The 19965-nt window shown below is 43.8% G+C and overlaps 1 protein-coding gene across 3 annotated transcripts in view; it reads left to right on the top strand.

The window, feature by feature from the left end:
* The window catches only part of TRPC3 (transient receptor potential cation channel subfamily C member 3), a 56938-nt gene that overhangs the window by 9965 nt on the left and 27008 nt on the right, over nucleotides 1-19965 (top strand). For all 3 annotated transcript variants that reach the window (XM_065404846.1, XM_065404845.1, XM_065404844.1), the window contains one exon: nucleotides 11844-12029. In XM_065404846.1, coding sequence (XP_065260918.1) covers nucleotides 11844-12029 — 186 coding nt within the window. The remainder of the gene's footprint in view (nucleotides 1-11843; nucleotides 12030-19965) is intronic.

The following is a 19965-nucleotide window of genomic DNA, read 5'->3' as shown; positions in this document are numbered from 1 at the left end:
ACTAAAAAAAGCCTGGATCAGGGAATGACAGATTGTAAACAGAGAGTGGTTATATAAATGATGTATCTAGTTGCAGCAAAAATTTTAATGGGGTCCTGCAGGGTCAATGTTGAGTACCACTTTATTTAATTAACATCTTCATACATGATGTGAAGGAGGGAAAAAGACTCATTAATCTTTGCAGATCACAGCCAGCTGTAATTTATTACAATCACAATGGAGGACTGAGAAGAAATACAAGTGGATCTAGAGTGGGTGGGGAAAAATGGGTAGGAATGAATAGAATGAAGTTTCATTTGAACAAAGAACGAATGTATCCTTCTGGACAGGAGTAATCCCAAATATTGTTAGATAACAGAAGCGAGGCAGAACTAGTAAGAAGGAAAGCTTTAATGCTGAGAAAAACCTATGGGTGGTTATGAGATAACTTTAACAGAACATGAGTTTGTGCTCCAGGAATGGCCTGCACCGCTGACAGAGTATAATGCCAAAGCAAATATTTTATGATTAGGGGCTTGATTCTGCACAAAATTCACATGGGCTCTGCAGCCCTTACTCCAACCACTGTGGCACTTACTCAGGTAAAACGCTACAGTAAGGGCTGCAAGACCTCTGGGTTCTGTAAGGTTCCTTATAGCCTACACATCCTAGAGCCTCTTTTAGTCTTTCTCCATCATCCTGAAATTCTCATCTTCCTCACATGGAGAAAGAAGCTGCCATTACAGAAATAACATACGGTCTATTCTAAATTCCCCACACCACCTGTCCAAATTATATTGAGGTAGATCAAACAATGTCTTTATTTCCACTGAAATATATTTGTATGGGGAAAGATTTTGCAGAGATAGAACTGAAAAATGAGAGAGATTTTTTTGCCAAATAGGGACTATTCCTCCAAAACAGAGGCTGTTGGCATATATGCCCCACACTAAGAACTGTAGTTACCTGCTTCACACGCAAATCATTATTGACAGAAAAACCATAGTTGACACCAATTTAGTATGTTTTTTTACCATGGACTATTTTCCAAATAAGCCAGGATCCTGTCTTCCAGAGTAATGTGTGTACATGCTGATGACTCATGTTTTTTTAAATAATATTTCAATTATCAGAACCATAAAGTTAATGCCTTTTTCAGTCTCTTCTTAAAAATCACTCTTCTACTGGACCGACACAGCACTAAATCCTACATGCAAGTGTTTTACTGTGTGTCACATTAATTATTATGACACTAATGCTCAGACCCTGTTAGACCCAGGTTCCCTTGTGCTAGGTGCTATACAAATACATACAGTCCCTGCCACAAAGAACTAAATTAAGATAAGACATAGGTGTGTGTAACCAACAAACACTGTCATGAAGATGCAGTCATGCAAAAACATGCCGAAGCAAACCCCAACATCAGTAGAGCAGAATTCTATACAATATAAACCCAGTGACAGGGAAACCCCAAAGGTTCAGAGTTTGGATGCATCTGAAAGGCCAGATGGTGGCAATTATACCACTGCTGCGTGAAGTGGATGATATGGGTTCAAATGACCCCATGAGGAGTACTGGAGAGCTTATGCCTCTGGTCAAAGGCCACTCAAGCCAGTCTGCTGCCCCAGGCAAAACTTCAGAGTGTTGCCCCTTTCCTACTCCCTTAGAAATTTGCAGCAAGAACCCATTCCCCATCCACCCCCCCTGCAACCCTCCCCCAGCTTCCTCCACCCCCACTGGGGCCAGAGACCATAACCCCTCTTCTGGAACTGCTAAGCTCAATCACAATGGGACCTGGGCACCTCCTGCCCAGCCTCCCCCACTTAGGGTTGCCACCTTTCTAATTGCTGGTAACCAGACCCCTGGGGCCCTGCCCCTGCACCACCTCTTCCCCACAGGCCCAGCCCCTTCTCTGCCTCTTCCCTCAAGGCCCCGCCCCTTCTCTGCCTCTTCCCCAAGGCCCTGCCCCCTTCTCTGTGTCTTCTCCCTAAGGCCCAGCCCCTGCTCCACCTCTTCCCCCTAAGGTCCCACCTCCATCACTCACTGGATCATCTCAAGGAGCCTGCCTGCAGGTAGGAGGTGGCCCCGGCTGAGGAGAGGCTGGCACGGATTAATGACCCGGCGCCTCCCTCCATCCCACTCTAACCGGACTTTTGGTTCAGGTGCCATTTAGGGTTGCCAAGCTCCCTTTTCGACCAGACTTTCCGGTTGAAAACCGGGCACCTGGCAACCATAAATGGCACCTGGATACAGAAGCCAAAACCCGGACTGTTTGGGTAAAACCCGGACAGGTGGTAATCCTGCCCCTACTCCAAACCCCCAGCCCGTACCCCACCACAGTCCCCCACATGCCCATCTCATACCAGCCCAGCGTGTGTGGCAGTTATAGTGTTGCCAGCTCTCCCAGATTTATAGTGAGGTGACACTGACCCTGCTGCAAGACTGGTGGACTGAGCTGGTGCAGAACTTCAAGATTCTCTCCTAACCAAAAGTAATTAATTAATTCTGTTCTTCATCCACCCAGCCCCACATCTGCCCATTCCCAGCCACCAATTAATTGTGAAACTCCCAGCCCTCAAATCAATTCTGCCCCACTCCAGTCCCACATCTGCCCTTTGCCCCTCCGGGTATGTCTGCTCATCTTGTAGCTCTAGGAGTTCCTCACCACCTCCAGGCCTTGGAGGGACAGGGCCCCCTTCTATTGGTTCCCAAGCCTGTGGGGAAGGGCAGCTCCTAGGATTCTTTGCTCCCCTCTTCTCCTTCCAAGGCCTGGAGTTACAGGGAATGTGATAGAAATGGGAGCAGGGAGGAGCAGAGAGAAGACTGACCCTTTTTTCACAGGATGGAAGTGGGGAGGAGGGAGCAGAGCCACCCTGAGTTGCTGGGCTCTTTCTGCTTTCTCCTTCCTCATCCCTTCCTGCAAGATTGGTGTTGGCTGCTCCATCTCCCCTCTCCCCGCCCCCCAAAAAACACACCTCCTCTCGGCTCCAGAGGGGAAGGTGGAGATCTGCCTGCTTCCTGCAGCAGCTTTTCCCCAGGAGGTGAGGACGTGGGGAAGGCATGAAGGCTGGAGTTTTTAACACCATCGCCCGACTGGCTCCATTAGCAGCCCAAATCACATTGCTTGCAATAAAGTCATGAGAGGGTTGCAATAAATTCCATCAGGGCTGCAGGCAGGGCTGCCAAAAGCCTGAGGGTGACACAACATGCCACACTGGCAGCCTTGGCGCTAGAGCTGGGACTGAGAGAGCAGCCTGTTAGCAGATCTTTTCTGTACCTCACATGAATCCATTCTGGGTTGTTTACCCATGTTTGTTTGGTGCAAGCCCAAGTTGTGACACTGTTCAATAGAGCTGCCTTTTCTATAAGTGTCTCTTCAGCCTCTTCTGGCATGAAGCTGAGGTTAAAGGTGAATGGCGTATTGACTCCTTGCTATGTACTGCCATCGCCCTGAGGGGAAGCTGGCACTCCCATCCACTATGATTGAGTGTGGCCTGTAGTCCTCTCGTGCTCCCTCCTCTGCAGGGCTGGCTCCAGGTTTTTTGCCGCCCCAAGCAAAAAAAAAAAAAGGGGGGGGGGGGACGGAGTGCCGCTGCGGAAGCAAAAAAAAAAAAAAAAGCCAGAGTGCCGCCACTAAAGCAAAAAAATAAAAATAAAATAAAGCCCCTTGAAAAGTGCTGCCCGCAAAGGGCCGGAATGCCGCCCCTTGAAAAGGGCCGCCCCAAGCATATGCTAGTGCCTAGAGCCAGCCCTGCTCCTCTGGGATCATCATGGGGGATATTGAGGGATTTCAGTTTTCAGCTTCAGTCAAAAGCAACTGATAACACAGCACTGAACATAATTCTTCCAAGATTTGTTTTTAAAATATAGACACAACCCCCTCTCATACCTAGACAACAGCAAGATTCATTTCAACAGAAATTCATGAACTGTTCTCAAAGCCTATGGTAAATTGCAGCTTGTCTCATTTCCTGTTTGCACTCTCTGCATTTCACTTTCTGGTTACATGTAGCAGCAGCAGCAGCTCAGTAAGCAGCTTTGGGTGTGGTTCCCTACAGAGTGGGATTGTTGGATACACATTTAATGAGGGGTGGTTTAAAAATGTTTTGGGGCTAAATTTCCAAAACATGCTTAATTGAATGTGCACAGTTGGGTATGTGAAAAGCCCAACGTAGCTGCATAACTGCTTATTTGCATAAGAAAATACTGACGTACACATGCAAATCAAGGTTTGCACAAACACAGTGGAGTTTGTTTGCATGCAGTTTAGTGCACTCAGTCTTGAAAATTAGATTTTTAATGGGGGATAAAAGTTAGTGTTTATTTCACTGCTAATGAAACTGATTTCTTCTCAAATTTATGGAATAAGAATTCAAAGGAACCAATGAAACCTGATTTTTTTTGAAGTTACAAGACACTAAGGTGGCCAAATATAAATACTGAAAATAGAAAGGAAAACTGAAGGCTCCTAGGTATATTTGACTTCTTTATCTTTTCCCTACTTCCAACTCCTCCTTCTAGTGTTTCCCTTTCCACTCTTCCTCTGCTGCCTTTGGTGTGTCTTCTTTATCGCTGCCAGTGTGGGTTTCCACTTCTTGCCCCTGTGGTAGGATTTTGCCTTTCTTGTCTCAGCACCTGTGTGTGGTTCTATCTTCTCTCTCCCTCCCTTCTTCTTTCTTCCTTTTCAAGTTCCCCTATTTGGGATTTCCCCTTCCCTTGTCCTTTCCCTCTCTGCCCACTCCCTGCGGTTCCCCCTTTTTCTTTTCTTCTGTGGGGTTCTCTTGTCTTCTACCTCTATGTAGTTCTTTCTCTCTCCCTAATCTGGTGAAGCGAGGTTGGTCTCAGATGAAACTGCAGATGGCTATCTCTGGAAGCCAGCTGAGGGATAAACAAAGCAATAGCATGAGCATCTTGTAGCCCCAGCAGCAGCATGAACTCCTAGAGGCCAGAACAAGAACTGCAGCAATTCCTCCCCTCCCCTACTCCAAGTTCTCACTAGTAGGGTTAGGCAACAAGGTTCAGGATAGAAGTCAGAAATTCCAGATTGTCCCAGATAAATCAGGACTGTTGGCAAGCATGGAAAAACATTCATTCCATTAAAGTTATTGCTATCATACCAAATTTTAATCTTTTAAAACAACTGATTAGATTCTCTCCTGTCAGGGAGATACAGCAGCCATGATTAGGTCTTCAATAGCATTTTAGAAGCTTTAGAGGGGATTAGAAGGAAAATAGTGATGCTGAGAAAGACCTTGCTGTGACTAAGTCATGATAGTCATAGAATATGAATTTTGCTCCAGTAGTGGATTTGCACCAAATTTGATATTTAAAAAGCTTTTCTGACCAATGTATCTGCTCAAAAAGAATGTTTAGAAGTACAATGACACTTTTGAGGCACATAAATGTGGTGGTTAGATTTCTTTCTTTCTTTCTTTCTTTTTTTTTTATGGAAAAGATCAACTATGAAGAGTTAGAGTATGCTATACTACAAGAAGAACCAGGCTAGCACATGTTTTTTATGCAGAGGATGGGGCACTGTGTACTACCACTTTTTCATTGCTAGACTTTATAGGAAAACACAGTTCTGTAACTGTGGCTTGACCTATGGTGCCACATTGTTCATAACCATGGTTATAGAATCATGGTTTTCCCATCCACATTTGCAACAAACTTGTTAGAATACAAATACCCCCAACCATTGTAGATCCCAGCTCTTCTAGTTTCAGCAGACCCTTAGGACACTGCAGCTAATGGTTCCTTACTTGTATAGTTCTTAAAGTATCTGAGCACTTTGCAAAACATTACATTCATAGTCCCAAAGAGCTTCTAAGTCCATCTGTTTGCATCATCTTATTGATAACTGATTGGCTGAGACTTATTTGTAGACGTTTTATATTTCTCAGATAAAATAGATTATAATTGGTTGTTTTACATTTTTAAGTTTTTATCATGGGACAATGGAAGGCTTTCTAGCAGTCAGATCAGCTGACAGCCCTTTGGTATAATGAGTGATAAAAGTTAAATATGAACCTACAAAGGGATGAGGTTGCTAAAAATGGCAATGCTATAATTTGGTTTACATATAATGGCATTGGGCTAAATGCCCTCATATAAACTTTAGCAAGAATTGCACTTGCTTTCCCCAGGGCTGAATTTGGTCCTTCAGGTCAAGGATCAAAGAGCTCTCTAGTCCCACTTTATACAGGACAAATTCCTACACTTGGTTGTGCTTGAAGCTCCCATTGGAACTGATGGCAGATATGGATATGCATTTAAGGGCTGATATTATCCCTTTTCCAAGTCAATTTACGTAGTCTTCCTTAGGTGAACTAATAAAGAGCATTCAAACTTCTACATTTAGGACCAGATTTTAAGAGCTCGAATCAATATGCATTAATGTATACAAATTTGTGTTTGATTTGTGCATGAAGTTCTTATAACTCACACAAATTGGGTATTTATGCACATGGTCTAAATAGCCATTTTTATACTTTCCAAGTTTGCATGTTCACTTGCACCAGTTGTGTGAGTGAATTAGTTATGCAATTCTATGTGCCCCTGTGCTCTGGCCATTTTGAAAATATGGATCATAACATATATAATATGCAGTATATATATACATTTTTATTTGAATAAATACTTTTGTTATTTAAGAACTTGTTACAAATTCTTAAAATGTTTAGTGGAGGAAATCCACATTAGATTTTGGTCCCAATTCTTCATTCCCTGTGCACATTTCTGTAGGAGTTTTGGGTATGCAAATACTGGATCAGAGCCAGCAGTAATCAATGTAATGGTTGAAAAACTAAATGTGCAAAAGTCGGGAAACCTTAGCTCTCGCAGCAAAAACACCCCATCCCTCTTTTGTATAGGTAGGGCCTAATTCTCACTTACATTAAGGCCACTTTGCGCCACTCTGGCAATGTAAAGGGACCTCAGAGTGAATATAAATGTAATTTATAACCACTGCGATATAGCCTTAGTTTAAATGAAGATCAGGCCCACAGTATTTTGTATTACTGCATAAATTGTTAAATTGATGCCTAAATATGTATATGTATAATGTGGCTAAGTGATGGTTTCAGTGGAGTGAAACTAAATTTTAATTTCCTAGCTTTTTTCTTTTATTTTTCAAAAATAGCTTTTCACTAGCAGCTTTTTCCATTAAATGTCCATGTTCTTTTAAGAAAAAAGAAAAGCAAATGAATGCTTAGATGGTAAAGGAAGTTGTGTGAGCTGCTTGCATGAAACACTATTATTATTTTCAGATTAGAACTCCTTTACTTCTCAGCCAGTTTCTTCATTTAGTAAATCCCACATTCATCACTCAGATCTATGTACATATCAATAAAGGCATTTGAAAAAGGAAAAAGGCAGGAAAAAGCCTGGTCAGTTTTCTCAGAACTAAATTAAATTGTATTCATGCAAGGACAACATTTGGATCTTGCTGCATAAAAAATGTCATTTGGATAACTCAAAAAAAGCCAAACTACATTTTACTAAACTTTAAAAAAATCAGCATTGAACAGAGAATAGGTCTAATTATGTCAGAGCAAAGATTGATTTTTCTAAAAAATTTTAAGTGCCGGAAAACAGAATTTAGGATGGCTGTGATTCCTCTCCCATCAATATAATGCTATTACTGCTGGCAATGAGGTTTTACGTAGGTGCATCCTCCCACACACTATCAGTTGCAGGATCTGAGCCATAATTTGTGGCCTTATGTTTCCTGTATGGCGTGCTGGATGATAACATGAGAGGACCCCATGTTTCTAAAACTAAAATGCCAGTTTATTAAGAGAGCTATGTACAGAGATGCTGCAACTGACGCTAGCTTTGAAGCTAGGGTTGCCAACTTTCTACTTGCACAAAACTGACACCCTTGCCCCGCCCCTCTTCCGAAGCCCCGTCCCTTCTCTTAGGCCCCACCCCTGCTCACTCCATCCCTCCCTCTGTCACTCGCTCTCCCCACCCTCACTCACTTGCTCATTTTTACCAGGCTGGCTCGGGGTTTGTGTGAGGGAGTGGGTGAGGGCTCCGGCTGGGGGTGCAGACTCCGGGGTGCGGCCAGAAATGAGGAATTCAAGGTGCGGGAGGGGGCTCTAGGCTGAGGCAGTGGGTTGGGATGCAGGAGGGGGTGAGGGCTCCAGCTGGGGCTGAGGGCTCTGGGGTGGCACCAGGGATGAGGGGTTTGGGGTGCAGGAAGGGGCTCTGGGATGGGGGATGGAGCTGAGGGATTTGGATATGGGAAGGGGCTCCGGGCTGAGGCAGGGGATTAGGGTGTGGGAGAGGGTACAGGCTCTGGGCTGGGGGTGTGGGTTCCAGGGTGGGGCCAGAAATGAGGGGTTCAGGGTGCGGGAGGGGACTCCATGCTGGTTGAGAGGGGTGGGAGGGCTCGGCTGAGGGTGTGGGCTCCGGCTGAGGGTGCAGGCTCTGGGGTGGGGCTGGGGATGAGGGGTTTGTGGTGCAGGAGGGTGCTCCGGACTGGGGCAGAGGGGTTGGGTGCAGGTGGGGTGTGAGTGCTCTGGCTGGGGGTGCAGGCTCCGAGGTGGGGCTGGGGATGGGGATGAAAGGTTTGGGGTGATGGAGGGTGCTCTGGGCTGGGACCGAAGGGTTTGGAGGGTGGGAAGGGGATCAAGGCTGGGGCAGGGGGTTCAGGTGCTGGGGTATGAGGGCTCCAGATGGGGGTACAAGCTCTGGGGTGGGGCTGGATATGAGGGGTTTGGGGTGTAGGAGGGTGCTCTGGGCTGGGACTGAGGGGTTCAGAGGGCGGGCATGGGATCATCGTTGGGACAGGGGGTTGGGGCACGGGAGGGGGTCAGGGGTGCAGGCTCCAGGCAGTGATTACCTCAGGTGGCTCCCAGAAGCAGCGGCATGTCCCCACTCCAGCTTCTATGCGGAGGCGTGGCCAGGCGGCTCGGCACGCTGCCCCTTCCACAGGCGCCTCCCCTGCAGCTCCCATTGGCTGTGGTTCCCGGCCAATGGGAGCTGCAGAGCTGGCGCTTGGGGTGGGGGCTGCGCGCGGAGCCCCCTGGCTGCCCCATGGCTAGGAGCCAGAGGGGGGACATGCTGCTGCTTCCAGGAACCGCCGGGAGCCTGCCTTAGCCCCGCCGACCAGACTTTTAACAGCCCAGTCAGTGGTGCTGACCGGAGCCACGAGTGTCCCTTTTCGACCAGGCATTCCGGTCGAAAACCGGACACCTGGCAATCCTAATTGAAGCTATATGCACAGTGACTGGCTTCTTGGTGCCTCCTCCAAACTCTTCTCTCTTGCAACCTGTGCTCCTCCCTCCAAATTCCATGCAGGTTGCTACTCCTTATATTATTAACAAAATGTTAAGTTTTCATTTCCTTTCTTATGCCTGTTGTTTTAACTCCAAATGATTCTGTACATGGTGATTAATGTGCTTTCCTTTCCACCATTTATATAAATGCCTATTTAGTTGTAGTGAAAATGGTAGCAACTGTCTTTAAGTAGCAAATTAATTATTTAAGGGAAACCTTTCAATTTCTTAATTACTGATATGCAATGCTTTTGTTTTTGGAAATTAGAAAATAGTACAAATAAATACTGTATAACACTGCTGTGTAGAGCAACTTTCCAAAACATACTACAAAAAGCTAATTCAGTTAAAAAATTAACAAAACTAATAGCAGAAGGGGAAAGAAATTGAGGCGCTTAAACTAGGGAAAAGATATGTTTGCAGATGGGCAGACAGTAAAGCTGAGATATATAGGAAGGATTTTCCAGCTGACAGGAGTTGCAGAGAGGAAAGGTCTCACATGAAGAGTGTTCAGAAGATGGAGTGTGTGAAAAGAAAGAGAGAATGCCAGTGCTAGATGCATAGAGAATAGAGAATAGTCAGTATGAAGAGACAAAGGATTCACATTGGTCCTTTTATAGCCTATAGGAAAAACTAGCTGGAGCAAATGATTGCGGGATTTTAAAAGAAAAGGGAGTACAATCTTGAATTGGGTCCTGAAATGAATGATGACTAGTAGGACTGTTTATGCAACTGATGGGATCATATTTCTTTGTACATGTGGGAAGAAGGCCAACTGCACCTGTATATGAGGGAATCAAGTGCTGGGTCTTGGCGAGGCCACTGAGGAAGGTGTTAGAGAAATCAAGGTGAGGACATGAAAGCATGAATGAAGATTTCAACAGAAGTGGAACTGAGATATAGGCATACATGGCTAATATCACAGAGGTGATAATAGGCAGATATGCAGACATAAAAGTTTGCAGAAAGAAGGTTCAAGGTTAGGCATTACACTAAAATTATGTACAGAGGTTGGATCAACAATATTGAGATGCAGCCACAAATTTCCTGTGAAGATAAGCAAAGAGGGTGGACAGATGGAAATTGTTAAAGGCTTTGACAGATATGAACAACTGAGTGTTACCAGTGTGAAAGTAGCAGCTACAGTTAACGGTAGAAATAAGATGACTCAGTGGGAGGAGGTAAATTGAAAAGGGTAGAAGAGTCAGCAATGTGCTATGCACTGCATAGAACAGGGGCTTACGCACAGAAAAGCTGTCACTGCAGCACTCTAGAAATAATAGTTTGACAGGTATAAAGGTGGGATCTCGACACACCTGCATAACAATGGGTGTAGTCCAGGAGAATAGAGTAGCCCACAGTGTCTAAGGAAGCAGTGAGGTCACAGAGAACGAAGAGAGTCCCAGAGACAGCAGAAAGAGAGAAGTATTTAACTATATACAATTGAGAGATTCCCATGCTATCACCAGCACTGAACCCAGACTGAAAATGGGCAAGGATATTGTAGTGCAAAACTGGAGAGATGAGAAAATGCTACTTTTTCAAGTGCTTTTTAGAAAAAGAGAAGTTAGGACACTACGGGGTCCCATCTATGCTGCGAGGAGGGAGGCAATGGGCAGCTGAGGTAAACAGGTTAGAGCACTGTTCTAAACAACACTGTCCAGGCAAAACATGTTTAAATTGTGTTAAACTACATTTAAAACTAGTTCAGATAACACAGTGTTAATTCCCAGTACAGGGGACTTTAAAAAGAATCTCTGAAGCAAAGGAAGGTTTTTTTAAGAAGGGGGGCAGATAGTGAGACATTTTAGAGACTTGGGGAAGGTAATAAAGACAGCAATTATTGACAGTAATGGTAGTGGAGGGAGAAACAGTGGTGGAAAATGAACAAATGAGAGGAAAGGGCAAGGGATTAAGAAGGTAGACAGTTTTGTGAAGGGACTGGTTCGTATCAGACATATGCAAGAGGTACATAGGAGAGAGGGGAGAGGAAAGGAAGGGAAAGGTATCTAGGGAGTGCTGGAGAAGACACAAATTATGGCAATTTGGAATTTCTCAGAAATGCTGGGGAAATGATGAGTGGGAGAGAGGAATAGAGAAAAAAATTAAAAGTAAGAACAAGGATTATCAGCACCTTTAGCAATGATGGAGGAACAGAAATTAGATTTTGTAGCTCAAATGGCGATCTCTGTAGAATGTATCTGGCACATAAAAATACATTGGCATTTTTTGCAGCAGTAAGGTTAAGGTTAATAAGTCCAGGGTTCTGGTCTCCAATTTGGGAAATTCCATTTTACCACTGAAATTTCCTTAGCTCTTTGTGTAGTATTGTAGTGCACTGTTAAACGGTTGCCACCTCAGAGGTGGTCTGTTGCCTTTTAGTAGAGAGTGAAGTGATTGTAATATATAATATAGTACAATATAAATTTGTAAAGTACTTAGAGATTCACAGGATGTAAAGTACAATATAAATATGACACTATTAAGCTTTCATTAATTTGTCCATATTTCCTTATTGTCAACTGCTAAGCAAACCCATCTTGTGAGTCAAGGGCTATTATTTTTTAACTTCCTTTTCAGAATGACTATCGCAAGCTGTCTATGCAATGCAAGGACTTCGTGGTTGGTGTCCTTGATCTCTGCCGAGACTCTGAAGAGGTAGAAGCCATTCTAAACGGGGATTTGGATGCTGAGCCAGTTGAAACACAGAGGCACAGAGCTTCACTGAGTCGTGTCAAACTAGCCATTAAGTATGAAGTAAAAAAGGTAACCGTGTAACCAGCACTTTTAGACAATGTTGTAGGTGAATGCATTGTATCCTATTCTGCATGTATTAATGGACTGACAGTAAATTGTCTTAAGACAAATATGTGGGCCAGATTCGCAGCAGGTATAAACTAACACACACAAAAACCCTCTAATGGAACTATGTCAGTGTATATCAGCTAAGAATTTGGCCCTGCATTTTTAATGACAGAAATAGCATGTGCCAGAAAGATGATATATTTACACAAATTACAGTGGGTGAAATCCTGGTCTCATCCAAGTCAATGGCAGTGAAGATTTCAATGGGGCCAGCATTTCACTCCGTTAATGTAGCTATGTGCATGAGTCTTCTTGCCAATCCCTGTGATAGCATTTTAATCAAAAGTGAAGGCTGTAGCCACAACAGGATTTCTTTCATGTTATCATAAAAGGGCTATTTTGTTAGTGGGTTTTTTTAAATGTTATATTTACTTGCTACTTGCAGTATTGGAATTGATCAAATAAATTATATCATAACCTGCTTGGAAAGTCTTGCATCTATCCACTAGTATAGCTATCTACACATATTTTTCTTTTTAAGGAGAGCCTTCATTTCACTGCTCTGAAAGAGAACACATTTCAATTGTTACTCTGTTTCTTTATCATATTTTTGAAAGCATCATATTAGCACCAAACAGCTCATCTGCAAATGTGATACTGTTAATCAAGCAGCCTTATAGAAAAAAATTCTGTCTGACTTATAGTGTCTTCTGTTTAAATAAATCAGAGTGCGTTCAATTGTGGAAATATGCACTTCAGTTTTATTGTCAGTTAATCAATTAGTTTATTCATATGTTTTTGTAAATACTCAAATCACAGTATATCTGCAGTGGATACCAATGGCAAAGATTTTTTTTGCCATAAAAATACTTTATTCTGTGAAATGAATATTCTTTACAGCCAGAAATACAACTCTGTAGAATGCAACCGATTAGTTAAATGTTCATTGTATGCAGTGTAGTTGTAGCTGTGTCAGTCCCAGGATATTAGAGAGACAAGGTGGGTGAGATAATCTCTTATTCGACCAACTTCTGCTGGTGAGAGAGACGCTTTTGAGCTCTTACAAGAGCTCTGTGTGGCTTGAAAGCTTGTCTCTCTCATCAATAGAAGTTGGTCCCATAAGAGATTACCTCACCCACCTGGTTTTATCAATTCATTATCATGTAAAGAAATTTTAGCAGCACATACAGAAGAAATATAGTGACAGCTATATTTTATTTATTGGATGACTTATGCTGATGGTTGTGTGCAGAGTCAGGATAAAATTACCATAACAAAAATACTGCTATTTTCACAATGTTATGGTTTCCCATTTAATTTTTTTTAAATCCCCACAAAAATATGGGAATTCCCAACTTTTCAAAATTCCCATTTTCCACTTTATTTACCCACTTTTCCACTAGCTATGGTTATATGCTTTTCCAACAGGGTGAAATACATGAGTAACCATCATACAGTTTTGTAAAAGTGTAAAATCTTCAAGTGAAGGAAGCTGCTCACCACAGGTGTCCTCTTCTGGTTGGGCACAGGTGTAGCAAGGCTACTTCTTCTCTGGCACCGCCCCTGATGTCAGCCACTCCAGCCCTGTGGTGGTCTGCTCTTCTTGTACTCCAACCCTCTGCCTAGGTCACACCTCTCTGTCCACCCCTTTTGCAGTTATATAAAGAGCCCTAATGGGGTAGCCCTGTTGGTTAGGTGATAGGCCTTTAGGATCTTCCCTTACCCAGGTTCTCCCTGTTAGGGGTAGGGTTTATGCCTTCTGCCCTCCTGGTGGTAGGGGAACCAGGGCCTGCCCTTTCTAAGACCTGTGCCCAAAAGAGCTATACTGCTGCCGCCCTGGATCACTTTCTTACCAGTCCCCTCTTTCCCAACAGGTAAAGTAATAAACAGTAAATAACTGACATCAAAGGTAAAGTCTCAGATCTTCTGAGTGTTGCAAGTCTCTCCCTTATGGCTCTGGTATTGTCTCTGCAACCAGAGCCTCGGGCAACAGGACCTCTCCCACTGCTCCTTCCCAAGAGCTCAAAGTGTAGGTCAGTTCCCTTCACTGTCTGCTCCTCTACTAAGCTGGCCTGTTCCCCTTTTGATCTCCTCCTCCAAGCTGTGTGTGCTTTGCAGATAGGGTGGGGTGGGCACCTGGGGCCAGAGCAGCTGCTTAATCCCTTTCTTTCCAGGCTGGTGTTTGCACAACCTGTCATACTTCAAAATTGGGGAAAACCAATACAATTCTTGGCAAACTTCACAATTCTTAACACATGTTTAATGATGGGAACAGGAACCTCTCTCTAGATCAGTGGTTCAAAGCTAGCCAATATGAACATGGTCTAAAAGCCTAGAAGGGATTGGTAGAGACTGAGCCCTGGTCTACACTGGGGGTGGGTGGGATTGATCTAAGTTACGCAACTTCAGCTACATGAATAACGTAGCTGAAGTTGACTTACTTAGATCTACTTACTTCACTATGGTGAGTCGACTGCTGCCACTCCCCCGTCAACTCTGCCTGCGCCTCTCGCCAAGCTGGAGTGCAGGAGTCGATGGGAGAGCGCTTGGGGATCGATCGCTGCCCACCGATCCGGCCGGTAGTGAGGACATACCCTGAAAGTTCTTTACCATCTGCTGTCTTTTCAATGCTTTGTTAAATGAGCTGTCTTTGTAATCAAGTCCCTGTAGACAAGCATCTTCACTGCAAAAAATCACCATCACTATGGTATTTTTTTTCTTTGCATTCTCAGCAGAGAGAGAGAGAGAAAGAAGATTGCTCAGTCTCAATGTCCATTCAGTCTCCTCAAATCGAGTTGAGGAGCACATTAAGACGGTGGCATGGAGTGCGTGTTTCTGGTGCACACACTGTACCTGTTCTGTAGATAAATTAAAGGTTTTAGGTCCTAATCTTGGGCCATTCCATTGGCACAACAGGACCTAAACCCAGTGAATTGGTGACCATGGTGACCCCAGAGAATCTGTGCTGGTTATGGAGATCCTCAGATGGGGTAAAGTCACCGTAGTTATGCCTATGCCACTCCCAACAGATGGCCAGGACAGAGAGCATGATAAGGAGAAAGGGGGCATGGCCAGGGAATCTCCACCCTGGGAGGGCCCCTTGGTGCTGTAATAGCCTGTTGGGGCCATTGGCAGCTGGTGCAAGTTGTAACAGCCGTCAAATTGCAGAGCAGATTTGGGTTTGGGGGGTTACAAAGGGTACGTTTGCCCTCATACCCTCAACTTTGTGTTAAACACTCCTTGGCTTCACACAAGGAAGTGGGGTAACATTTTGAAAAATGCGTAAGTGAGGCACGCCTGAAAATTTCACCCATAGTCCTTAGCCTCCCATATTTCTGTCTGGACTTCTGAGTTCATCTACAAAAGATAAGTGAACTTCTGCAAGACAAAAGTACAGCCAAGCATTGCTAGGATTGCAGCGCCATGTGATAATTAATGAGAAAAAAAGCCTCTTTTTTAAAAAAAAGAGTTAAAAGCTAATGTCCTCAGAAGTGCATTGTGTGGGAAATGCAGCTCATAACTCTGACTATCCAACAGAGCGCCTACACTTACTATCCTATGCCCTGCATAAAAAAAACGTAGCCCTGCTCCAGAAACAGGGTATGATTTTGCAGCCTCTCAAACAGCATATGTCCAAAGGAAGTAAAAGCCAGGAGAAACTCTTTAGTACAACTAGATTGGCTCACCAGGCTAAGGAGTTGCTGCAATGCTGCTTGTCCTTCCTTATTGTGTGCTAGCTATCTCTGTATTTAAACTGCAAACAATCTCACAGAAGTTGCTCTCAGTGGGCCAAATCCTGCAGTTCTTATTTAGGCAAAACCCACTACAGGAATGTTCAACTGAAATCAATGGGAGTTTGGCCAGAGTACTGTCCAGCCACTCCCCTCAGTGGCAAACTGCAGTCCATGGTCTAGCCACTTCCTTCAGTGGCTCCAGCACCTTGCATCGGGGCCTCAAGTCTGCAGATCTCTGCAGCCTGCCAGGTGCTGCCTTTAGCTCCCTGGGTCTCTGGCTGCAGTACTGCTCTGTCCAGGGTGCTTGCTGCCCTCCACCTACAAAGCAGCCAGTCTTCCTCCCTTCTCAAGCTCCAGGGAGTGACTGCCCCTCCTCTGTTCTGCAGCTCTTCTTATATGGGCCAGCCTGACCCTGATTGGCTGCTCCTATAAGCCCTTCTGTGATTGGCTGTCTCCTACACAGCCTCCCTAGGGTAGCTTTTAACCTCTTTTCTGCCAGTGTGGGGCAGATGCATCATCACAGGGACTTAACACAATTCATGAGAATGTTAAAAATGAATGATGTAATTCTATAATTACATCTACTCATACAGAAAAATAGATATGTATTACAACTTGCATTGTTACCTGAATTTTCATAGTCAGTAAACTAAATGAAAACTGAATAGTGAAATGTGGTTCTCTGTTAACTATCTACAAGATGTTAAAGTCAAAAACAGCTATATAAAATTGGCTTATCAGATCTGGCCTCTGTGCCTATTAAGAGTTCAATGGGAGTTAGGGTGACCAGATGAGATGAAGAAAATATCAGGACACCGAGGGGGGCAAAAAAAAAAAAAAAAAAAGCCGAGTGATCCCGGCGGCACAAAATATTGGGACAAAAATTGCGTCCCGACCAGAGATCGGTCGGGACGCGGGACAAACAGCTCAAAATCGGGACAGTCCCGATTTTATCGGGACGTCTGGTCACCCTAATGGGAGTGGGATTGGGCCCTAAAATAGATAAATGTAATGAAAGATGAGGTGGATGCGGGTGTGAGAATGTGAGATAGCAGAAATGCAGAAGTCACCAGTGGAAGGGGTGATGTGGTTGGAAGAGAGTTTGAGCTGTAGCATCCTGAAGAGATTGTAGGGGGAAAGCTGAGAAGATGGAAGCCAAAGAAGAGATTGCAGTGGTGAGGTTAGAAATGACCAAAGCATGAATTAAAATTTTGGTAGTGGATCCAGTGGGTTTCAGAGCCGTTATAGGAGAAGTGACAAGATTTGGTGAGGGATCCTTATCTTCAAGGTGCTCTATGATCTGGGCCCAGGATGTTTAAAAGACCACCTAAAGCGCCAGGATGAAGACTGTGGTCAACAACAACGCTCCGCTAGCACAACGAAGCCTTCTCCAGTAAGAGTTGTCTGTGTGGGAGCCAGAGCTTTATTTAGAGGCCCCCCTGAGATGTGGAGTGAACTCCCCCAAGATCTAAGGACCATCACAAACCTTACCACCTTCCACTTCAAGTTCAAGGCACATTTTTTTGACCTTGCCTTCTTTGACATAAATATGTAGCAACGTGTATATTTATAACAAAACCAAAATTCTCTAAAATCCTACATGAACAAGACATTCCACTGTACACGCTTCCCCCGGGAGAGGATGAGAAAACAAACAACAAATGACAGATACTCATGTTGCTTAATGCACTACTGGAAAGTGGTCAGATACTATGGTGATGAACATGGTTTAAAAACCTACATAAAATAGAATAAAGGGGAGATAATGCAGTTGTCAATGGTTAAATTCACCTCTAATCTCCTCTTGGCGGCTCTTTGATCTGTTTCCTGAAGGGAACTTGCATAACTGTTGACAATACTCTCTTCCCCACTTGGTCCTCTCTCGTGTCAGTGAAGAAATAGCTAACATGGGCAGTTTTCCTCTTAATGTTAAATCAAAATGCTACTAGACCATTAGCAACAAGCCTACTGGTTGGCTAGACTTGTCTGTGGATGCGTATTAGAAATGTGCTTGCACTGGGGGACTTCACTCTCCAGGACCAGGACGCCTGTACCTCCCTAGAGTAATAACTATTGGAGTAGAGGGGCTGTTTCTTCCCAGTCCCCCAGATATTTGGGGTGAGGCAGGTATTACTTCCCCTTTCCCCAAGATTTTTTAGGGCTGGCTTAAATACAGTTTCCTGAACTAGAAGTAACCTGTTGACTTCAGTCTTTCTCTGCTGCTCAAGGTGAACCTGCTGCTTCCTGCTGGGTGCCCCTGCTGGTGAACAGTGGATCTATCTGTGCAAAGGGTGGGGCTTATTCTTGCAAAAGGAAAGAGCACAAGAAAACTAGAACTCAAAACAAGCCAAATTCCAAATAAAATAATATTTGTGTGTATTTTTTCAAAATGGGCCAGGTTGCTAATTAACTCAGGATGACCCTCACTTTTCTAAGTGGTGACAGTTAGTTAAGAGACCAGATGTACATTAAGCTCTTAATGACTTTTAGCTCTTGATCTGCCATTCCATTGTAAGCAGAAAATGCTTTACTATGTGATTTAGTTGGCACATGAGTCACACACCAGCGTATTTAGAGAATTTTCTTTCTAGCAAAGTGGATTAAAAGGTGAAGATCACTTCCCTGTTTAAAGCCACTGCATCAAATTAACATTTTTCTCCCTAAGAGATGAGAGATTTCCTTGTCTTCATTACCTGCCTCTTGATTTAATTTTTGTTAAGAAGCCTGCCCTATTTTACTATAAGCATTTTAAAATGATATTTGACATTAAGTGGAAGTTAGCTTGCAAGAGAGTTGGCAAGCAACAATGAATGGTACCTTATGATCTCAACAGAGAATGAAGAATAGTAAAGTAGATGTACAATGCTTACATTATATTGATTTAGTTTGAGGAACTCAGTTCAAACCGCAAAATGCAGTCTGAAACAATCTGTCTGAGCTACATAGAGAATTAGCTAGCGTTCGTACAGGAGTACTGTATGGTGTTATCAGAACAATTTAAAAAAATTGTGAAGACTCCTATAATTTTCTAATTTAGTGGCAAGTTATCACAGATCGGCAGGATCTGTGCTATGCCCCAGCTTTTGCACAGTCTTTTGGAGGAACCCCTTTAGTGTGCCTGACTCCCCAGGGGTCTTACTCTTCTTTCAGGGTAGGCCATACAGCCTCACCACTTCCTAGGGAGAGCTACTGGGCTCCAGCACCCCTGCTTCACACGCTGAGCTCTACCCAGTGAGTCCAACTGAGAGAGACTCCTGATAGAGACTTGTACACTCTTCAGGGACTAGTGCACCCCAGCCAGTATTGTAATGACATCCAAACAGCATTTTCAAAACAGAGTAGGATTTATTAATGAGGTGGAACACAGCATAGGAAGTCCTTAGGTTAGCATAGAGAAATGAAGGTTAAAGCATAGTCCATTCTGGTCAAGCCATAATTCACCAGCCAATCTGTAGTGAACTCCATTTTCAGGCTCTGTCTCTCTGACTTCCTCTTTAATCAGTCCCCATGTGCGAGAGAGCTCAAGTTTCTTCCAGTGCCCACACTTATGCTCTCCTATCTCACACATCCCAGTCCTTTGTTTTCAAGTTGGGGGTCTCTGCTCAGCTTCCCTCTTGAGAGTGTCAATCCAGGAGTCATTGGAGCTTGCATTGTCTCTTTAGACCCCTTATTGAGCTGGGATGGTTTTGGCCAGTTTCTTAATGACTCTATTCATTGCACCCAGACAGGGAGGTAACACACCTATGTCTCTTAGTCCGCCCTGAGATCAAACTTAATCCTTTTCTCCCAACTGGGTAGCAATGTAAAGTATGGGAGAAATTGAGGCAAACAGAGGATTCATAAAAATATTTAAAAATATTCTCACTTTGTTACACAAGTATTGGCCAATTTAACTACTTTATAAATATTACAAAGTAAGCATACTTTGCTCTTGAATAGTACTTCTCATCTTTAAAGTGCATGGCAAACATTAATTGAATCTTCACAACACCATGTGAGACAGTCTGTCTCAGATAAATGCTATTTATTATCTTCATTTTACAAATGGAGAAACTGAGGTTAAAAGTCAGACTTGCCCAGAACTAGAAAAGGAATCAGTTTTAGAGCAATGAGGATGCTATTACTTTTGTGCTCACCCTGCTTAGTCTTGTGCACAACTTCAC

This window comes from Emys orbicularis, chromosome 5 (assembly GCF_028017835.1).
Source record: "Emys orbicularis isolate rEmyOrb1 chromosome 5, rEmyOrb1.hap1, whole genome shotgun sequence".
In the NCBI taxonomy this organism is placed as follows: Eukaryota; Metazoa; Chordata; order Testudines; family Emydidae; genus Emys; species Emys orbicularis.
This window is presented reverse-complemented; position numbering and strand designations above follow the sequence as displayed.